This window comes from Paramacrobiotus metropolitanus, unplaced genomic scaffold (assembly GCF_019649055.1).
Source record: "Paramacrobiotus metropolitanus isolate TYO unplaced genomic scaffold, Prichtersi_v1.0 Parri_scaffold0000013, whole genome shotgun sequence".
NCBI lineage: Eukaryota > Metazoa > Tardigrada > Eutardigrada > Parachela > Macrobiotidae > Paramacrobiotus > Paramacrobiotus metropolitanus.
In genome coordinates this window covers 940,379-962,002 of record NW_026570233.1, presented here as the reverse complement: position 1 = coordinate 962,002, position 21,624 = coordinate 940,379, and the positions used below count along the sequence as shown (strand labels likewise).

Sequence of the window (21,624 nt, the reverse complement as noted above, 5' to 3'; positions counted from 1 at the left end):
GTCTTATATGGTATACTGTTGCAATAATCGAGTGCACAATCTACAGTATAAAAAGCGTACTTCGTATAAAGAATAAGCACACATAATGTAGAAGCGCACCTTATCGCAGCCAAATCAAGAGCAGAGTGCAGACTGGTACTAAGATAACAACCGTAGCTTCCCTGGGAAAATCTGCACTCTGTCGGCGGACTGTTTCTATAAAAAGCAGACACTACCGGTAATGACAGCATGAGTAGACGGTAACGACATTCTACACTGCCGGTAATGACAGCAGTGTCTGGAGGCATGGGCGCTGAGGTTGCAAAGGTCTTAAAATAGATGCAGTAAAACTTGTGCAATTTGCACATACATATATGACTTCGCCAAAAGTGTTTAATGTAACTGCGACTGATCAGTAAACTGTAAAGTGTAAACCTTAATAAAGCGTAACGTGTACTTAATCTTTATATTGCTCATTGTAAGCCGCTGTTCGATATTCGCAGTATGTACCATCTGCAGCCTCCTACCCGGGTGTTTGATACTCGCAGATGTATAATTTTCGGAGGTGTTCAATCTCCCAGAGTTAATGGTAATTCGCGTAAACAGTTACTGTAGCAGTTACTGTTACTGGCTGAAGCGTACCCGCAAATAACTAACCGAGACACTTTTCGCCATTTGGTGTGCAGTTTACAGACATGAAAGCGTACAGCAGAGATTGTTGCAGTCGTTCAGAGCCCGGCAATTCTCGGTCTCGGCAGATCTTTTGCAAACCCTGGCACGAAATCAGTCGTTAAAATCTATTTAGAAGCTTTCCACTTTACCGCACACTTGCGCTTACATAGCTTTTCTGCTTTTCCTGCTACTCTGCAGTAGCAGTATACGTTGACACACAGTCGTCCAGTTTTACTGAACGACTGTCTATTCCCATATTGCAAAAAACCGTTCAAACCGGTGATCAACCATGGAAGACCGATCTTCTCGCGCCGGTAAATACCTTGAATTTTTTAAGCCCTTTTATCCAGTTATTATTATTTTGTTTGTCGCGAGGTTCAGATGCGTACAGTTACAGACAGTAGTTAAAAAAGAATTACGAGTACTATTGATATATAATTAATTCCATCTGGCCTGCAGTTTCACATTTATAACGCGTAGTTTTTACATGACAAGTACCCTTTCATTGGTGAAAATTTTGAACTAATATCGCTTCATTCAGTGTGGGCAATTACCGGTGTTGTTCTGCAATGATTTTGGCGAAGATAATTATGGTGATACATTGATACTGAGCTTTAATTGTGTGCCAATGAAAATGATGTTGGCGAAACATTGTCTTGTAAAACTTTTTTATTTCATTAATCGCGGTGACATCACAGTTTCAGAAACAGTTAATCATAAAAACAAAATTTCATTTTGTCTTGTCGGTTGCAGGAGTAGCGCCGTCCTCCAATCAGTTTTGGACTCTGGATGTTGGTCCAAAGGGTACGGCGCAGATGCGCAAAGTCGAAGAATTGTGTGTTCCTTCGCGCGCATGGGTCCATCTTGTCGAAGAAATTAGTCCCGGTGCTGGCGTGTTTGGTCCCTCCAAGAGTCGTTATGCCCTTAAAGAAATTCCCCGAAAGGACGAGGCGATAACCGAAGAAAAACTGCAGCACTTGGCTAGGTTGCTCAATCTCCAGCACGACAACGTGTTGAAATATCTCCATGTACAGATAGAGAAGTGTTCGGTGCAGTATACCAGTCCATTGGATTTGGTCATTTTGATGGAATGGTGTCAAGGTAAGCAGCAACCTATCAGGAAATGCTTGTGCGCACAAAGTATACCATACATCTACTAGCGCTGGTACACGCCTGTCGACAAGGCAAATTAAGCATATAAAAATACAGCTACTAAGTTTGCGAATTCATTAGTTACGCCAATCATCATACCTCGGCGCACACAGCCCCATACTGATTACGCTGTTGCACGCAAAATATTGATGACAACATATTTGTTTACCCTAAGTCCTTCGCTTTCTATTAAGAACAGCATGTTATGGAACTCATTCCTTATAATATACAGTATTTATATATTATAATGAAATGTACAAATACTAATGTATAAATATACTAACACATATCATTATAATACTAAGTACTAATTTATCGTAATATAGGTATACTGTAACCTATATAGGGCGAAAAAGCAGTCTACTCGAACCATTCCCCTGCACAACTGCCGTCAGCCGGCTGGAGTTTTACGCTGTGGCTAAACATGGTGCTTATGTACCGCGCCTGATTTAACCATATGTACTGCCGTAACGTTACACTCCAGCCGGGTGACGGCAGCAGGGTCGTGAATTGGTTCGACTTACATGGTTTTCCCCCCTATATTAATTTGTCGACAGGCTTGTTATAGAGATGTCAGATATGTGCAGATATGTGCAGTGTATACACATGACCTTTTGCATAGCAACATAGAAGTTGCCTGTCATTGTTGTGCTTTGCTGACATTCAGTCAGCGACCTGCGAGTTCGATAATAAATATACATTTATTATCACGTCACGACAAACTGGCGTGAAGGACACAAGACCTCACGCGGTCTAATTCCCTACACACCTCATAATGTCTCTCACGACATCGACATCGCCTGCTTCGCCATCAGTCCCCACGACGTCCAGCGAGAAGGCTGGATCAGAACTGATCAAGTTTGAACCCGCGAAGATGACATGGCGATGGTGGCAATTCCAATATCAGAATTTTGTGAAACTGCGCAAGGTCACCGACCCGGAGGATCAGAAGTACCTGCTTCTGGACTCCCTTGGAATTGACGCCGGGAAATGCTGTTTTCAATGTGTTTGCCTACGAATCCCGACAATTTCACCACTTCGCAACTTGTGGACAAGCTAGAGCACGCATTTGTGAAGAAAACAAACGCTGCTACGGAGGCCAACTACTTTAAACTCCAGCAGGAGCAGGGCGAGTCGCTGCTAGAATTTTCGAACCGGCTGCGCCGAAAGGCATTTCCTGCGGATTCCTGCGGACGTGCTAGAAAGAATATGTCCGCTACTTTCCTCAACGGAATTTTGAGCGACACCACACGGCAACACCTCCAGTCCCAAACGTACAACACGTTGGAGAAAGCACTGGAGATTTGTGAAGAATATGAGCTGCGCAAGTCCAACAGGAAGGTCAGACAGCGCCGGATGTGGCGCGCGTCGACAATGCCCGGAGCGGTGGCGGCACCAGCAGAGAGACGCGGTCGTGGACGCGGCGGCATACAGAACCGTAGCAGCCGTCCTGACCGAAAGCCAGCTCCGCGAGAGATGCGTGCGATGGATGTGGCTCCATGCAGCACGAGAGGTCACAGTGCTGGGCGAAAGATCTTGCCTGCAGAAGCTGCGGTAAAAGGGCACATCGCGAAGGTGTGTCGGAGCGGAAAGCAACCTGCAGCGCAGCAACGAGAGAGATGGGCGGCGGACATTCCTGGTGGAGGAGGAATTCGACGTCCTGTCGGTAGACACGACGGGTGGACGATCCATCCACGTACCACTCAAGCTGAACGGCGTGCCCGTGTCACCCGTACTGGACACCGGATCCAGTGTGACCATCTTTACGGCCGACACGTGGCGATCAATCGGATCACCGAAGCTGTCACCGTATACGAACACTTTACGGAGCTTCACGGGGCACACGCTGAAGGTTATTGGTACTGCGACCGTGGAAGTCACCCACGCACGCACTCGCAAGGCACTGCCGATTGTGGTTGTGGCGACAAGGGGAAACGTGCTGGGTAGGGACTGGATCCGCTCCTTGGACCTCAGCCGACTGAATCTGCGGGACCTGCAGTCGACCATGGTGTCCACAGTTTCCGGCACACTGGAGGTGGAACAGCTGCTGAAGAAGCACAGTGCTGTTTTCCGTGACGAACTGGGCCACTGCAAACATTACAAGGCTCACCTGCACTTGAAGCCAGGCGCGACGCCTGTATTCCGGAAAGCTCGACCAGTCCCATTTGCCTTCCGCGAAGCACTGGAGCGCGACCTGGATCGCCTGGTGGAGAGGGGCATCCTTACACCAGTGGAACGGGCCGACTGGGCAGCTCCAGTGGTGACGGCGCAGAAAACAGGCTGGAGACATCCGCACCTGTGCCGACCTTAGCACGGGACTCAACGACGCTCTCGACGTCCAGCAGTACCCGCTGCCGACGCCCGATGAGCTGTTCGCGAAACTGAACGGAGGGAAGCAATTCAGTACGTTGGACCTGGCGGAAGCGTACGCCCAGGTGGAGCTAGATGAAGAAAGCAAGAGCCTGGTGGTAATAAACACGCACAAGGGGTTGTTTCGGTACAACCGACTCCCCTTCGGTGTCGCCTGCGGTCCTTCCGTGTTCCAGCAGATCATGGAGAGCGTCCTCCAGGGATGCGAGGGAGTCGCCATTTACCTCGACGACATCATTGTCACCGGGGCGACGGAAGAGGAGCACCTCCGAAACCTGGAGAAAGTCCTCCAACGCCTGGAAGAGCACGGTTTCACGCTGAAGCGCAGCAAATGCTTCTTCCTTCAGGACTCCGTGGAGTACCTGGGGTTCGTGGTGGACCACCGTGGTCGCCACATTTCCCAGGACCGCGTCAAGGCACTCCGCGACATGGCCCGTCCGACCAACATCAGCGAACTCCGAGCGTTCCTGGGTCTGGTCAACCATTACGGGAAGTTCGTTCGCGACCTGTCCGGGAAGTGTGCGCCGTTCCACAACCTCCTCAAGGCCGGAGTCCCCTGGTCCTGGTCAAGGACTGCGAAACGCAGTTCCTGTCCTTAAAGGAGCAGATTGTCCGCGCGACGTTCCTGGTTCATTACGACCCGCGGATGCCGCTGGTCCTCGCCGCGGACGCGTCGCAATACGGCGTTGGCGCCGTGATCTGTCACCGTTTCCCGGACGGAACGGAACGGCCAATCGCACACGCCTCGAAGACGCTCACAGCCGCCGAGAAGAACTATGGCCAGATGAAAAGAGGCCCTGGCACTGGTGTTTGGGTGCCGGAAGTTCCATCAATATATCGCTGGGCGCGAGTTCACTTTGTGCACTGACCACAAACCGCTGCTCAGTGTGTTTGGTCAACGGAAAGGAGTGCCGGTGGTGACTGCAAACCGCCTCCAACGGTGGGCGCTGATGCTGATGGGATATTCGTTCAGCATCGAATACCGCCGCACCGAGGAGTTTGGCCAAGCTGACGGACTGAGCCGCCTACCACTGCATTCGACGCAGCTGGATGGCCTGCCCGGCCTGGGGATAGACAGTGTGGTCAACGCTGTCCACGTCGACAACGTGTCGCGTTTTCCGGTGTCGGTGGAAGCGATTGCCGAAGAAACGGCCAGAGATCCGGAACTGTCCACCGTGTATGGATACGTCATGAACGGCTGGCCGTCGACGGTTGATGCCCTAGCGCGTCCCTACAAGCGACTTGAGCATGAGCTCGTCACCATCAACGGCTGCGTATGCTGGGGATCCCGGACCGTCGTGCCATCGAAACACCGGCAGCAGATCCTGGAATACCTTCATGGCGCCCACATGGGGGCGGGGAAGATGAAGGGTGAAGCGCGAGGATACTGCTGGTGGCCTAACATGGACAAGGACATCGAACGAATGTCCAGTGAATGCCAAATCCGCACTGAACGCGCGAAGAAACGGCCAAAGTCCCGCTGGCGCAGTGGGAAGTGCCGCATGCACCTTGGAAGCGGCTCCATATGGACTTCGCCAATCCATTTCACGGCACAATGCTGCTGGTGATTGTGGACGCCATGTCGAAGTGGCCGGAGGTGGTCCAGATGAAACACGCCACGTCCGACGGCGTTCTGGAGGCCCTCCTGAACCTGTTCAGCCGTTACGGAGCCTGCACCGAAATCGTCACCGATAACGGTACGCAGTTCACCTCGCAAGAGTTTGCCGATTTCTGCACGGTTCACGGCATCCGACATCTTCGGACACCACCTGGCCACCCACAGTCGAACGGCCAGGCGGAGCGCTACGTTCAAACTTTTAAGGACGGAATCAGCAAGCTGATGGCCGACCGGAAGCCATTGCCCACAGCTCTGCGGGAATTCCTGTTCCGGTACCGCAACGCGCCACAGGCCACAACTGGCAAGTCGCCAGCGGAACTGTTTCTGAGCCGCAAACTGCGTGGTCAGCTGGACTTGCTGGTGCCGGTGCTGATGACAACAATAGAGCGTAACCGGAAGCGTTACCAGCAAAATTTCGACCAACGGACACAGGAGAAGCATTTCCAAGTTGGCGATTACGTAATGGTACGTGATTACCGTCCGAATCGCGCAGTTGACTGGCAGCGTGGACAGCTGGTCAGACGTGAAGGTACCCGCATCTGGGTTGTCCTGGTCAACGGAATTGACCTGCGAAGGCACGAAAATCAGATGCGACCGAGGCATTGGCTGCACCCAGACGAGCGTGCACTACCGAATCCGCCAGCTGCACTTGTCGCACCTGCCGCACCGAAGACACCGGATGTACCGAAAGTACCAGTCGCATCGCCAGTGCAGACGGCTGCACTGCCTAACGATGCCTTTCCGGAAGCGGTCACAAAGCAGGATGCTGGTGGACAGATCGCTACTGGTAAAGCACCTGAACTTACATTACCGAATGTTGGTAGCGCCAAACCAGTGAAGCCAGCGAATGTGAAGAATGCTAAGAAAACGCCACGCGTTCCTGAAGCGATAACTGATACCAGTTCTCAACTGAAGCCACCGGAACCAGAAGTGCGACGAAGCGGAAGAGACAGAAAAGAACCGGATCGACTAATCGCGGATCCGAAATTCGGGCGCTAGCTTTGTTTTGGCTTTAGTTGAGTGGGTCTCCCCACTGGGGGAGGTGTCAGATATGTGCAGTGTATACACATGACCTTTTGCATAGCAACATAGAAGTTGCCTGTCATTGTTGTGCTTTGCTGACATTCAGTCAGCGACCTGCGAGTTCGATAATAAATATACATTTATTATCACGTCACGACAGCTTTCTATTAAGAACAGCATGTTATGGAACTCATTCCTTATAATATACAGTATTTATATATTATAATGAAATGTACAAATACTAATGTATAAATATACTAACACATATCATTGTAATACTAAGTACTAATTTATCGTAATATAGGTATACTGTAACCTATATAGGGCGAAAAAGCAGTCTACTCGAACCATTCCCCTGCACAACTGCCGTCAGCCGGCTGGAGTTTCACGCTGTGGCTAAACATGGTGCTTATGTACCGCGCCTGATTTAACCATATGTACTGCCGTAACGTTACACTCCAGCCGGGTGACGGCAGCAGTGCCGTGAATTGGTTCGACTTACATGGTTTTCCCCCCTATATTAATTTGTCGACAGGCTTGTTATAGAGATCTATACTTGTGCGTTAAAATTAAAAATCCCATTATTATAACGTGTATATTTAATGTGCATAATTCGTTTACAGTGGGAACTTTAGCAAAAGTTTTCAACATCGTGCCGGCCTGGTCGCTGGTCCACCAATTGTCCAGGGACATGCTAGCCGGCATCGACTATATCCACAAATACGGGATCATCCATGGTGATATTAAACCCGACAACATCTTTCTTGCTCATGGGGCCAACAACGACGTCATAGCAAAAGTTGGTGACCTGGATGATTCTGTTGCCTTGTATAAGGATGATAAGAACGTCAAAACTAAAGATGCCCTCGTGGGGACATGTATGTATCGGTCACCGGAGCGTCTCAGCGCGCGAGGCGACGCATCCGGTCGATCGACAAAGGGATTTACGACCAGCATCGATATCTGGAGTTTTGGCTGTACTGTCCTGTTTCTGGCTTCCCGTGCTGTTGTTTATTTCCTCAATCCACAGGGCGAAGAACTGAAGATAAAAAAAGATCAAAGCCAAGGCCCTGCACAGAACGGTAGGGAGCTAGAAGCTTTCCTACAAAACGGAGGCCGGCCGTGGGTCCCGAATGATACACCTGCACTGCTCCGATCTTTCATTCAAAGTTGCATCGCCGAGGATCCTCACAATCGTCCTGACGCTAGTAAACTCCTGTCGCATCCCTGGATGAAGTGGGACGCATGCAGTAGAGAAATCAATGGATGTAAGTATTACAACCGATGCTCCTGCAGCATTCCTGGTCAGGTTGATTCTGCAGCGCTTCGAAGGAGCGTCTATCTGTTTGAAATGAAAGGGCACTAGTGTAGATCAGATTGCAGTTACCATGGTTAAGCAAACACCGGATCATGCATGACTCTGTTACTAGACCTTTAGATTGACTGTACATGAAAGCGAGAAAAGTAGAGTTCCAGTTAGAAATAGCATGGCCAAGGTTTAGCCTTCAGCCATGCTAACCTTCAGTCATGCTAAGTTTGTCGCTCGTGGGAAGCCAGTCAGGGCAGGAACGCACAAAATAGCGTTTCTGATAAGACAACCGCTTTACTACTGCAACGCTTCGCTTTGTCTATACTAGTATGGTTCGTTATTGATGAGCAACGTCATGTGTATAGCACTGTATACAATATATACATGTATACACATGTAACTTAACACAGACATCTGTTTATTGACACATCATCGGTTTATGTATTAAGTACTTACCTATTAATCCCCGGAGGAGGGAGATCTTGGCTGTTTTTTCAATTTTTAAATCTTAACTGCAAACTACTGTGCCCGAATTTGCACGTTTTGTTAAGTACGAGTATGTACGTTGCTCCTATTTCGCTGGCTATCAAAGCCGTACAAAAACACATCTTAAGCACAACACACATACTAAGTGAACTAAATATAAGTGGTTTTTAGTTTGCCAAAAGGACACAATCATTAAATTACGGTCCAACTATCTTCTGCCGGTGCATGTCCGAAGCGAAAAAGAACTGGGTGATACGGCATGGAGCAACAGCGCCAACTGTGCTGTGCGAATTCTCGCTCACTTTCAAGCTCCCAAGTTCCGCCTGGAAGATGCGGATCGGCTCATCCATGAGTGCCCAAAAGGGCTGGACCCTCAGAAGCCATTTGATCCAAAGTATATTCCATTCCTCAAAACATGCCTAAAGGGTCTCTACGGAACAGGGATGATCCATCCATTGGCATTGGCCATCCTGGAGGACGAAGAGGAACGAGCGAGGTTCACGCGGGGATTACAGCCGGTGGGAGCTCCGTTTCCCCTTTTGGTCACGTGGTTAAATACGTTTGAGCACGAATACGAATATACCGTGAAGGACGGGGCTACGTGGTCTGACATTAAGGAGCAGCTGGATGAAGGTAAGCCTGTGCTGGTAATGACTCACAGTCGGATGATCAAGAACGCAACTCAAGATAATGTGAAGGTTTCGCTATTCGCTGTCGGTATGCCCGATACCATACCGGCTCTCCATGTCACCATCATCCACGGATACGTGGGAGCGATCGAATCTGATCTGGTTTTGTATTGTACGAGCTGTTCGGGTGTCATGGTCGAGGTAGATTTCCTGGATTTCTGGAAGCAGTGGGACTGGAAAATAGAAGACAACCGTTTCAACATAATATTTGAGTTTGCTGGCGTGCGTAAACGCAGCATGGTGTTTCGGCGGCGAAAACCATGTATACTGGAAGATGATGTGCTTGAATAGCCTGGATGTTCTTTCGTCTTCCTATAACAGGTTCGCAGATTACCACGTGATTCACATAGTCCCATCTGCAATCGCCTCCTGATAAATCATAGGATACACACTGAAATACCTTACACATATCAATTTTCTGCATTGTGTGGAAACTTGTACGTACTCGGATGCTTTCCTAGGAAATTTATCAGAATGACAGAAATATTTTTCTTTATTAACGTTTTGATGTTCCTGTTTTTCGACCGTTACTACATTTGTGGTAGTGGAAAACTGAATAAAATTACTGCCTATATGTAAATAATTATGTTCTTTTCGATTTACGACTACAACGGTACACTTTTAAGAAACGGAACGCCTTGCGTTTAATTATGTGGGGGTACAAGTATAATTGAAGTATTCGTATAGTATATTATCTATTATCTACTGTATATTCTTTCAAAATCTTATGTACAAAACGTACGTACAAACGTACAATACAATCCTGACCAGATAAAAATGATAATCAGCGCTCAGATTCTGAACTATTCTTTAGTAAGCTCCGTACGAGTTTCAAGAGACCAATTAACGTTTGCACGATAAAATGAGAGTGAAATGTTTGCCTACAGAGGCAGCGAGCTGCAATCCCATTAGTGCGGTACAGGGCACTTTACTTATATGAAACACGTTTGATAACTTTGATTGATATGAGATTTGTTTTCTTAATTATTGTACAGATGCGTAATTGAGAAGTAATGGTAGACGGTAGGGTGGGTGAACGAACACTGTGGCGTTCGTTAACTACACTTATATGGTGCAGAATATAGTACGACAGACACGTGAAGGTCGGGGACAATAACGCACACCAGAATTTGCTGAGAAAGCAAGCAACGCTCGAGGGCACCGTTGCAAAACAATGTCGAAACACGAGCAATACTGGTGCATACCACAGTAGTCGCGATCTACCACACACAGTCCCTTGGTTGGGTAACCTACATTAAATTCTATCGTCTCACCATGCCACATCTGGGATTCATTGCTATAATTTTCGCAGGTACGTTCTTTGAACAGACACATATCTAAAACTTTCCGGTACTTTTGTTTTCATCAAGTGGAAAGCGGCATTTTTATGCACTTTATGCAGTTTCTGCGGTGGTAGCGGCGGACGACGAGGCGACGGTGTGCCGCTTCTTCAGCAATGGCGACAAAGCGTGCCAGAGGAACTGCAACAAATTAGCCAGTGGCGATGCAGATGGCTTGGTCAAGAAGCGCAGCTCGCATGATGAGATTCCGCAGGACCAGATTGACGATGCCAGTGTGGATCCGCTGGTGTTGTTCAAGTGCACTGACGATGCACATATGACCAAATGGGATGTTTTGTCGGACGACATATCCAGTAAGTTGCCACTATCAGTACCCGTAGTACTTATGATTAGCCGTTGCACGCTCAGAAACCCTGCTTACCGGACATCGCAAAGAAAACGTTGTTTTTCTCAAACAGAATATTTAAAATCCGTACAGTTGTTAATTTCATTGCATGAAGTTAACAGCAGACGCACATTGACACCAACAAGTACCAGTAGGTACTCTGCGTTTACAGTGGTACTTATACAAAACTTATGCATTTCCTGTTTTGGAAATGGGCAGCACATAAAAATGTAATTAATATTAAACTTTCAAAGATTATGATATTACTATTAGTACTAATTTATTTGTTAAGGCTTTAAATCAGAATTAAATAAAGCGCTAGCATGGCCGTAAAAAAAGATTTTGGAAAACGGTTATAGATATTAACGTTAAACTGAAGCCGCGCCCGGCCAGAACCATCATTACTGGATTATATAATTACGCAGTATATCGTAACGTTCACTTAAACGCTTTACTAAATCTGTGGTATCCCGCTCCACTTATTTTTATGGCAGAATAAAAATTCTATGTAAACGAGTCAACAATTATGAATAATTTTACCTGGGTCCGAAGGCTCGGGTGTAAACTCTGTAACGGCAAAATGCTCTCAGTACGTAATACAAATTAGTGCAGTTTTATATACAAAACCGAGCTGGGAAGTGCACGGCGCTTTTTGTCACACAATAAATCCTTTGCTTGCCGTCACTCTAGATTTTTGTTCGAAATCAGTCAGCAGATTGCGTCGTACTCGTAGATTTTATGAGGCAATTGCAATAATTTTAACCGGCATTTTGCATTGAATAGCCGCTGACTTTACGGATGCTCTGAAAAACGCTAACAAAGATAAGCGGTCATTTGTCGGCAGCTGTGCCTTCCACAAGGATAAATCCAAAGGCTGGGACTGCCTCGGTGTGCAGCTGGACAATGGCCGAACCAAAATCGGCCGCCAGAGTCACCATGAATACTTCTTTATTAACAAGTAAATTCGGCAAATAAACTGCCAAGATTTCTGACGAGTGACGATGCATTTTTTCAACGAACTTGGAATGGGCTTCTGTTATACTGTACTATACATAAGTATGCCAGGTGGTTAGTTGAGTAATCCAATTTCTGTCATCGCAGATTTTTTTACCAGCGTTCGTACACCGAAAATTTGCTGGCGTGCCGCTGTTACCGCCATTTTTTGTATGCTCTGAATTAAAGCTCTTCAACTGGCTGCGATCCTGACTGTAAATTTATACTGACAATCGCAATTAAAATAGAAAACAATAGTTCATCAAAATGGTTCGTCAAAACAGAAACCAATGCGATGGCGATTCTTTGAAGTATGCAACACTAATCGCACCAAGTCCATATTGCGATATACGGCTGAACGTAGTACGATGGCTGGCATATCAATTCACGACATTTTATCACGTCAGCAGTTGGCAACTTGGCAATATGTACCATAATGAAGTAATCTGCAATCTGCATTAAGTTTTTCTATTTGCATTCATTTATTTTGTAATTAATTGTGTCTAAATTAGTAGTATTATGATTATCTCGCAATACTGTTATTAATCTTGCTTTTATTTCGCCATAATTCTTTGTACATCAACGGTACATTTCAATCATCACCAGAAGGAAAGGAAACAGTGCATTAACCAACACTGCAATTGTCGTCATTCGCACCATCCGAACGATCCATTTATTACAACGAAAAATATCTCAGTACAAAAGTAAGCGCTCCGTATAGGCGGAAAGGAACAAGAGGAGAGAAACACAACCAAAGTGACCATGCACATTGCACAGGGGAACCATCATCATCATCATCCGTACGTCATCATTGCCGGTCGTTTACGACAGCGCCAGCTTCTTGGCCTTCTCGAACATGCCCAGCGCCGAGGTGCGGGGACTGCGCGTGGCACTGCTGGCCTCCGACACGGCCGCCGTGGCCTCCTCCAGACGCATCCGGTTCTGGATGGTCTGGTAGTTCTTGAAGTTCAGCACATCCTCGGGGATACCTTGCCGCGAATGTTCGAATTCCGCGAAGGTTTTCTGCGGGACAACAACAGGGGATAAATAAATGCATTCAGGGCAAATGTCTTACTAATATTGTAATATTGACGCAGTGGTTTGAAACTGTTTGGTCAGCCGAGTGCTACGAAAGAATTATTTTGAAATGCAACATGTGCTTGTACCTCCTTACTTTGACAAGCGACAACATAAATTACGGCCACAAGGTAGTACAACGGCTAGTTGTGATTTGTGCGATAATAAACTGTACGTTCATCATGCCGATTACCGATTACATAATTATGTTCAATGAAATCAGCGAACACTAGGAAAATAATGACGCAAGGTTAGCGAAGGGACTGACCTTGATCAGAAAGGAAAGACAGTTCACTTGGTAGGAATGCAGTGTGCGATCGACTCGCTCCGTCAGCCAGTTGCAGATCATGGTCATCTGCGACGTGTACAGCTTCTCGAAGAGCGCCAGGGTGAACAGATCATCGATGACCTTCTGCCGGATCTGCTCCATGGACGAGCGCAGACAGTTGACGTATTCGCGGCCCAAATCGCCGCTGGATGTTCCACTCGTCGTTTGTTTCTGCACAAAACCAACAACGTCAAAGAATTTCTCGGTTTCTGCACTCCCATGAAATTTCTGCTCACCGCGAAGGAGAATATTGACGCTAACAAAGTTCCTTCATCATAACGGGATAGTTTCTGCAGTACCGTGTCGAGAATGGCGGTGAACTGAAGGAAGAACAAAGAATGGTCACCGGTCATCTTTAATAAATTTTTTGTCGCACTGGCTTTCCATCCTTCTCAACCAGACTGCTGATCATGGCGTGGGAGATCCGCTCTATGAACTCATCGATTTTCGTGTGATACTGATGCTACGAAAAATCATAAAGGTCATCATAAATCGATTTTAGTTCATTTGCTGAACAGCGTTATACTAAAATATTTTAGTATAACGCTGTTCAGCAAATGAACTAAAATCGAGGCACATTAGACTGTCAAATGTAAAATGTGTTGCATTATCTACAGCTACTGCTGCGATTAGCGCTCCATTTTACTTGGTACATACTCGTACTTTACATGCTCAGTGTAAATATAAAACACATGCTTACCCGATCCACACCAGCCACGGCGCATAACTTGAGCGACTGCAAAAATCAAAAATATGCGTTGTATAAAAAACCACTCCGCACGACTGTCGGTAACAAGAACTGCCGGAAGTCTAACCTCGCTTGTAAATCGAGGACGACGTTGATCATCACACAGACTTCCAGCGGGATGACGAAATCCGTGGACTTGCGCGCTCGCTGCATCCACGTTTCGTACGCTTCCAGCGTTCTCTTGAGCAATTATTATATTTAAACGGTTTCGTCAGAAATCCCACACGTGTACCGTGAATAAAAATATTACCGGTGTACGCAGCAAAGCTTCAGACTACGTACCTTTTAACACAGGATTCAATCATGTCAGCGGCCATCAATTTGAGCCGTTGCTCGAGATGTTTGGCAAAGACTTCATCCGGCCAGTGCAGGTCGGAGATGAATGTCTGCAGAGCGTCCAGTTTCCACAGCATATCCTCGGAGGCAGCGCAGCCATGCCTGCTGTCAGATGTACAATTATTCACTTCTGTTAGTCGGTTTTGGTAGTACAGATGCGAAACTTTCCCGAACTGCTGCGACAAGTGTTTATGTACGTTTCGCACGACATTTAAATATAAAATTACATATTGCGCAGTGCACTTGCTATCACAGTTGTTTTCACATGAAATTATACTGCGCCACGTAACCCGTTATACTGACCTTCAAGCTCAGCCCATTATTTGTCATCAAGAAATCGAGAAACACACAAATAACATATGGCTAGCCTAATATTAGGACTAATTTATCGCAAATTTATTACATGTGTGCAACTAATACACCGCCTCCGCACGCACAAAGTGATGAAGATCGTCATAGCTGTAGTGCAGTGGCACGTTGCTTCAAGGTGTGGATCATTGTGCCATGAGCAAATTTAATAACTACAAATTTGTGGATTGTGCAACATCAGGGCTGCTAATAATTTTTAAATAAACTCCAGCGATAAGTTAACTGCTGGGTTGTGCTTGTTGGAATACAAGCACATAGGTAATCGCATACTTTTTCGGCATACTTCAGTTTTTGCGGGACACCTATTGCCTTGTACTGTACGCAGTACGTACCCATGCGGTTTCCATTGTTCTTTTTCGAAGTTCTTGTGTATACTCTGAGCAGTACTGGACTCCATGAGATCCACATAGCGGACGACCAACGGAGCGAACATGTCCTTCAGCTGCTGGTGGAACCGGCCACCCGCCATCGAGGCTGCACAAATAAAATTACCGTATAAGAGAAGATCAACCGGTTTGCCTAATGATACTGAACATAAAGTAGCATTCAAACGTACATTAAATTTAAAAACAACGTTTGGTAACGTCACAACTGCTTACGGTGGTGTATGAGGTGGTCGTTGAGGACCTGGAAGACCGTTAATTATACGTTATACTCGTATAATTAACGAGAACAGTCAGCGATGAAATTTAGCGGACGGTGTATGTGTGATAGGGTAACATGCGGCAATAATATAATCATGCACTGGATGTATTTCGTACAGAAAAATTTTCAACAGCGAACCGTAAAACATTATGTCAATAGAAAAAATAAAAGCTCACCGTTCACCCGAAAACAATAGCTTTTGTAAGTTGAAATGTAGCGATCGAGTCAGAACGATCATGCAACTTGATACTCAATGCACAGTCGATGTTAACGCAAGGTACTCGTAGAACAGTGGCTACAATCAAAGCCCGCGTTTTCGGCCATAAATACGAAATTTTGTCATTGCAATTGTACTCGTACATATACTAACAGCAGCATAAGTGCTGAAGAAAAACAAATTTTTTGTCGCCCTAAATACTAATGTGAAACCGCAAGAATTAAAGCTGTCATTGGAAACAAACGGGTTTGCTAAACTGCAACAAAATAATTTTTCGGCAGAAACCTTATGTGTTCAATATATTGTTATACTTATGTGTTCAATATCCAAAATCAGTTTATGCCTGTTATTAAAGTGTCTCACCTGCTATTATAGCGTCCGAATTTTCTCAGACCGTTTTTGGAGTCGGTGGCGCCTTTGGACACGGGAAGAACATCAGCAGGATGACGCCAGAGCAGAGTTCCTCCAGGAATAAACTCTCCATTTCCTTCACCACGAATCTGGGGAGTAATTTACGATTTTTCTCCATGGAGTTGACCTTCTGAATTTAACCGTCTAGCTCGCGCCGGATGGCTTCCGCTTGTTCGTCGGAATTTTTCAACTACACCACGCAGAGGCAAATCGTCACAACAACATTATTGATCGTCCGCCAGGCTACCGTTGTTTGTTTTTACTGCTAACAACACTAGAATAAATAAATACTAATGGTCTTATTTATTCATTAGTAAATAAATAAATAGTAATAAATAAATGCCAAACCTGTTGCACGACCAAACACTTCTTTTTTCGTCAAAGTAAAACCGTGCGAAATTCAGTATAAAAATTCAGCTGAAATTATTAAATTAAAGAAACGGGAGAATAATGTGCGATAACTGCCAAAACAAAACAAAAACGCTTGGAAAGTACAACTAAACTTTTCTACAATAATTTTACCGGAAATTCGACAGAGAATAATTTCAAAAAATAATAATTCCTTTCCAATAAATTTTCAAAAAGACAGCTGGGTAATTAAATGAAATAGCCCATAAATCGGTTGTATTGTAATAAGTAATCGTTAAATAGTGCGTCATGTCATGTCCATTTTATTTATTAGGTACAGTTACAGTCTAGAAGCAATATTACTCGAATTCATGATCGTCCTTCACAATATATTATCTTAAAAATTCTTGTATCAAAATAACACAACATTAACTGTCATTAAATGCTGCACATGGTTGTTTGCGTCGAATCCGAGGTCGGCAAATGAGTTTACGGGTTGCTTAAATCGCTGCGCTTACTTGAGTTCAAGATTATAGATCGATAGGTTTTGTTCCTAGAATACTGAACCAGGCCGGTAAAATTTCCACTGAGCCGATTAAGATGACACGATATCCGATGCTTCTGCGCCATAGTCACAATTTCACCGTGTTTCACAATGTTTCACAGTTAATCCAAGAGTTCCCGGTACACAAAACTGTTTTATATTGGTAGAGGTCAATTACATTTGGGTAACTGTTGCGCGTCGGGTAATGGAGAGACGCGTAAAAAATTAGCCATGACTCAGCAGAAAAACAATCGTCCAATCGTGAGTCGAGTACGCTTCCGTGCGAAGAAAGAAATTGAACACCGAAGTGGAACTGAAAAACTCATTTTTAATGCTGTAATGTAGTAAATGTGGTATTACGTCAAAAAAGTTAATTATGAGTTTTGGATTATGACTCTCGGTCGTTGGATTTACTTTTGGTCCAAACACACAAAAATTTTGTAGATCTGTGCAGGAGAGTTACGAGTTACTCGTAGTTTGGGTAATGGTTGCGCTTCGACGTCGAAGCGCAACGCTTACGCGGACAAGTAAGCTGAAAACCCATCCCAGATTTTGTGACAGCGAATCAGAATGTTTGCTTGGTTACGCGCTGCTACGTCACATTTTTTACGCGTTTTCCCGTTACCCGACGCGCAACGCTTACCCAAATGTAATTGACCTCCACCATTGACAGACAATCAGGCAAATTCACGTGTAAAAGGATACAACACTATAAATTTGCTGAATTTTTCACAAGTACGAGTTTGGTTGTCATATTTCAAGGCGTCAACCAGCGCCTTAGTTAAAGCAACACCGCGCGCGCAATATGTCGCGTTCAAGTGGCCGTTAATTTTCTGACCAGTGAGAAGTGTTTTGTCAAGTGGCCACTATTTTTTACATGTAGGCGGTCGTTTATTTGACACTAAGCCGGCATTCGCTGATCTGATGCATGTTGTGCGTATGATCATCCGTATGCAACAAATCCACTGGTCAACAAAACAAGCAACCGTTGTGACGCTAGATGATGGGTGTACTGTAGCCGCTAGATGAAGTGGCTCCACAGAGTCTGGTGTACGAGAAAAGGCACGACGTATATACATACGCTGAATTGAATAAAAAAATTGAATTTTTGCTGCATTTTTGATTTTCAGTCATTTTAACAGGTTTTTGAACCAAAATTGTGTACCTGAGCTTGATTTTATAGTGAATAATTGCATTTCGGCTGTGGATAGTATTTGAATCAGAGCTCTAATTTGTCGAAATGGGCCGTAAGCAGCGTAGTTATACAGAGGAACAGATTCGAGCATTTCTGATCGGTTTTGCTGCCGCTGATGTGAGCGCACGGAGTTACGCAAATAACATCGGAGTTCCATGGAGAACTTTCACGCGCTGGAAAAGGTACAGCTAGATTTTTAATTTATTATCTACTTGCGTGTTTTTGAAAGCAGCCAGTCTACCTGCAGCAGGTTGAAGAAGAACGAGCCTCTTCAGCAGAAACACAAGCGAAAGCCGGAGCACTCAGACATAGAGGACGCCTTGTACGAATTTCTCCTGGCCGAACGGAAGAAGGGTCTTATTGTGACACGTCTGGAGCTGAAAAAAAGAGCTAGAATTAGCCCAGGCGAAAGGAGCTCCTACCTTCAAGGCTTCAGACTGTTGGCTTACTTGCTTTTTGAGGAGAAAGTGCCTGCGATATCGTGTCCCAACTCGACATGCTCGCAAGTCTGAATTCACGGAGGAAGATCTGGTAAGTTGAATTTTTTAACATTATAAATGAGAGCTCTGACAATTTTCTAAAAACAGGAAGAAGAGCTGGAGTATTTTCTCCGCTTACACAATTCCATCGTTCTGGATGAAACTCCCGCTGACCGCGTATTCAATTTCGATCAGACGATGATTCGCCTTGTAGCGCCGAAACCGAAAACACTTTCTCCCATTGGAGTGAAAAGTAATTCTATAGCTTTTAATCAATTTATAACAAACATTTATAACAAAAGTTATGAGAATTGTGAGAGCTCTGATATTTTATTAATTTATTGAATCTGGTTTGTTGTGCTTTTGGGTGCCCCTGGCCACTGGGGGGGGGTGGTTCCTCTGGAAAGCTGACTGTGAACGGCTTTGCAGGTTACTGTTAAACAGCCTCCTGGCGAAAAGAAGGAATAACTGTGTCTTTAACGATCCGTGCGGATGGAGGAAAATATCCTGCTGTAGTGGTGCTAAAGGGGAAAGAATGGGAAGCTGTCAGAAGGGATAATGAACAAGCTGAAAGTTCCTCCTAATATTTTTGTTGAGAGCTCTTACTCTACTTGGTGGACGGAGCAGATGGATCTGGACTGGATAAAGTATACATTTCCCGAAGAAAAGCAAAAGCGTGTTTTAGTTCGAGACCAGGCACCGGTCCACAAAAAAGAACCATCGGAGCTCCTACTTAGAGAACGAAATGTCGAGCAAATCTTCGTGCCTGCTGGTCGCACAGGCGATTATCAGCCCCTTGACGTCAGCGTTAACAAAGCAATGAAGGCCTCTTTTCGTAGCGAATATCAGCTTTGGCGAGCAACTCATCATGAAGTAACAAAATCGGGATATCTGAAGAAGCCAGGGCGCCAAGACTTCCTGGATATGATCTCTCGTGCATGGCAAAGCGTAACCCCAGATCTTGTCCGTAAATCGTTTTCGCTGCTCAGGTGCTTAAGAATGATGACCGAGATCATGATTATGAGAGCTCTGAAAATGATTATGAGAGCTCTGAAATGGATAAGGAAAATCTAGTTGATGAAAGCGATTCTGAAATGGAGATTAGTTTATTCAGTGATAGTATTTTAGAGAGTGATGGTACCTGTGAGATAGAAAACGGTTTACCAAAGTAAAAGAGTACTAAAATAAAATGAATAAAATAAACTTTACGTGTGCGCTGCCCGTTGGCGGTAAGCACCGTGCTCAATGCCCGACGAGGGGAAGGCAGCGCCCGGATCTAACAGTGGAGCCACTTCATCTAGCGGCTACAGTACATACTCGTACTGATCGAGCACTGGGTAAAAAGAGGAAGAAGGTGGAATCGCCGGGGTAAGTTGAATATTATGGTCATTTTCCTCTTTACGGCAGTACAGTGATGGCAAGACCACACAGTTTGAATTGCAGCGGGCCAAAGCCTAAACAGACACAATAATGCCAAATAGCTTTAAGTATCATATTCCATTATACACATAAAGGAAAGTTAAGACGAACATCAGACGAACGTTAAAGTACGCAGTCCCCCTTGCCTTCTAAGCGTTTCTCCCGTTTCCCCTTATGTTGAACCCTGCGATCAAGCGTAGACATACGAGTACTGCTTGTACTTGGGATTATAGGAAAATTACGTATAAAATAAATCCTCATGTGTAGATACATACTGTATACACATCGATTAAATAATCAAATCCAGCACAGCTAGATATACGTACAGAATCATACAGAATAAAACGCTGTACACAATCGGTTTTATAAACAGACGTGCTCGCCTGTTTTTCCTTTTAATTTTCGCCCAACAATCCTTGCCCAAGGGTTTATGCATACTATTCACAAGGAATCAAACGACCGCCGTTTGGTTTCTTGTGCACAGTTTGCATGAACTCTTTGCATGTGACACGTAACGTCACCATGCTTTTTTCAGGCTTTGTTCGGTTGTCCGTGTCTAACTAATTATGAAAATGTTTTGCGGAATGAAAAATCAACGCGAACAACTCCTCAGAAGCATAGTATGCTTTTGAGTAGTTTTTCGCGTCGATTTTTTGATCGCGTTAAATTCAATTTAATTACTGAAACCGCCAAAAGCATACTGAAACCGCCTTTTGGCGGCTTCAGTATGCTTTTGAGTAGTTGTGGCGGATGTGGGGTCGACCAGAGAGATCTCATGGTGGCTTTAGCCTTTATGTTGCTGCCATCCTTTATCCTTTATAATAAAAGATTAAAAGGAGGTGTGGCCATCGTATCTGCGCATCCATCCCGAACGACCCAGTGGATCAATCTTTTAGCTTTGTATATTATTCGATAACCCAAATTTGATAGGTTTTTACAAAACTGAGAGATGTCAGTGGTCGCCCCCACAACTCTGTGGTTGGGAACCGCCTGCTTCTTAATTGGTAAGTATGTACAGACTGCAGATACTTTGCCCTTTAACCTGAGAGAAGACAATGATTGTTTCTCAGTTGTCTGAATTTTAACTACCCGGATGAAGTATTTCAAAACGCGTATTGTCGTAAGTTCCAACAGTATAACTTAGAAGTTTACAACTAAGCAAATTTTTGCTGGTAAAATAACATTATCAATATTAAATGAATATGAAACGCTGGCTGACTGGAAAAAATACGTTGTAAAGTGGTATCTATAATCTGCGAGAAAACGGAGTGAAAACTGGAAATAATTGGGAAAAGCGATAACTTGTAATTCTAATATGTTAATATGTCTGCTTATCAACCGTCTTAGTTCGGGCGAAATAGACGGCTTGGTTTGCTGCGTAGTTCCGTTATCTAGATACCGTATACAATTTTCTACCCGGTAAACATTATTTAGCATGTTTACAAAACAGGGGCGCCTGCATTGACATAATCAATAAAAAATTAATTTTCAGTTGCAATTTTTTGCACTTGTCGTGAAGTCTTGTTTTGTA

The 21,624-nt window shown here is 45.0% G+C and overlaps 3 protein-coding genes across 5 annotated transcripts; 2 read left to right on the top strand and 1 right to left on the bottom strand.

Annotated features, from left to right (window-relative positions):
- The first annotated feature begins 761 nt into the window (after nucleotides 1–761).
- LOC129584277 (uncharacterized) lies at nucleotides 762–9,853 on the top strand. 3 transcript variants are annotated; one of them, XM_055476403.1, is made up of 5 exons: nucleotides 762–965; nucleotides 1,405–1,752; nucleotides 7,438–8,082; nucleotides 8,781–9,242; nucleotides 9,308–9,529. In XM_055476403.1, exons 1-5 carry the CDS (start codon nucleotides 941–943, stop codon nucleotides 9,394–9,396), a joined length of 1,569 nt encoding a protein of 522 aa, XP_055332378.1. In that variant the 5' UTR covers nucleotides 762–940; the 3' UTR covers nucleotides 9,397–9,529. The 3 variants fall into 3 exon arrangements, with proteins under 3 accessions (XP_055332378.1, XP_055332377.1, XP_055332379.1); XM_055476402.1 differs by having other exon boundaries at nucleotides 8,781–9,853; XM_055476404.1 differs by lacking the exons at nucleotides 762–965; nucleotides 1,405–1,752 and adding an exon at nucleotides 7,056–7,118 and having other exon boundaries at nucleotides 8,781–9,853.
- Nucleotides 9,854–10,490: 637 nt separating this feature from the next.
- Nucleotides 10,491–12,177, top strand: LOC129584418 (uncharacterized). Its single transcript, XM_055476579.1, has 3 exons — nucleotides 10,491–10,610; nucleotides 10,701–10,952; nucleotides 11,768–12,177. The coding sequence occupies exons 1-3, from the start codon at nucleotides 10,574–10,576 to the stop codon at nucleotides 11,944–11,946; spliced, it is 468 nt and encodes a 155-aa protein (XP_055332554.1). The 5' UTR covers nucleotides 10,491–10,573; the 3' UTR covers nucleotides 11,947–12,177.
- A 608-nt stretch (nucleotides 12,178–12,785) lies between these two features.
- On the bottom strand, nucleotides 12,786–13,779 carry LOC129584245 (calcium-dependent secretion activator-like). The gene is made up of 3 exons (XM_055476361.1): nucleotides 13,619–13,779; nucleotides 13,323–13,553; nucleotides 12,786–13,000 (listed from the first exon to the last, which is right to left on the bottom strand). The coding sequence occupies exons 1-3, from the start codon at nucleotides 13,733–13,735 to the stop codon at nucleotides 12,800–12,802; spliced, it is 549 nt and encodes a 182-aa protein (XP_055332336.1). The 5' UTR covers nucleotides 13,736–13,779; the 3' UTR covers nucleotides 12,786–12,799.
- Between the last annotated feature and the right edge of the window lie 7,845 nt (nucleotides 13,780–21,624).

Bases quoted from the DNA above. Each gene is read 5' to 3' on its own strand.
- LOC129584277 (XM_055476402.1), top strand. From the start codon at position 941: ATGGAAGACCGATCTTCTCGCGCCG. The intron at 966-1,404 runs GTAAATACCTTG...TGTCGGTTGCAG, and splicing joins AGACCGATCTTCTCGCGCCG to GAGTAGCGCCGTCCTCCAAT. The intron at 8,083-8,780 runs GTAAGTATTACA...AGTGGTTTTTAG, and splicing joins CAGTAGAGAAATCAATGGAT to TTTGCCAAAAGGACACAATC.
- LOC129584418 (XM_055476579.1), top strand. From the start codon at position 10,574: ATGCCACATCTGGGATTCATTGCTATAATTTTCGCAG. The intron at 10,611-10,700 runs GTACGTTCTTTG...CACTTTATGCAG, and splicing joins CATTGCTATAATTTTCGCAG to TTTCTGCGGTGGTAGCGGCG. The intron at 10,953-11,767 runs GTAAGTTGCCAC...TGCATTGAATAG, and splicing joins TTTGTCGGACGACATATCCA to CCGCTGACTTTACGGATGCT.
- LOC129584245 (XM_055476361.1), bottom strand. From the start codon at position 13,735: ATGACCGGTGACCATTCTTTGTTCTTCCTTCAGTTCACCGCCATTCTC. The intron at 13,554-13,618 runs GTGAGCAGAAAT...GGTTTTGTGCAG, and splicing joins CGTCAATATTCTCCTTCGCG to AAACAAACGACGAGTGGAAC. The intron at 13,001-13,322 runs GTCAGTCCCTTC...GTTGTCCCGCAG, and splicing joins GTCTTTCCTTTCTGATCAAG to AAAACCTTCGCGGAATTCGA.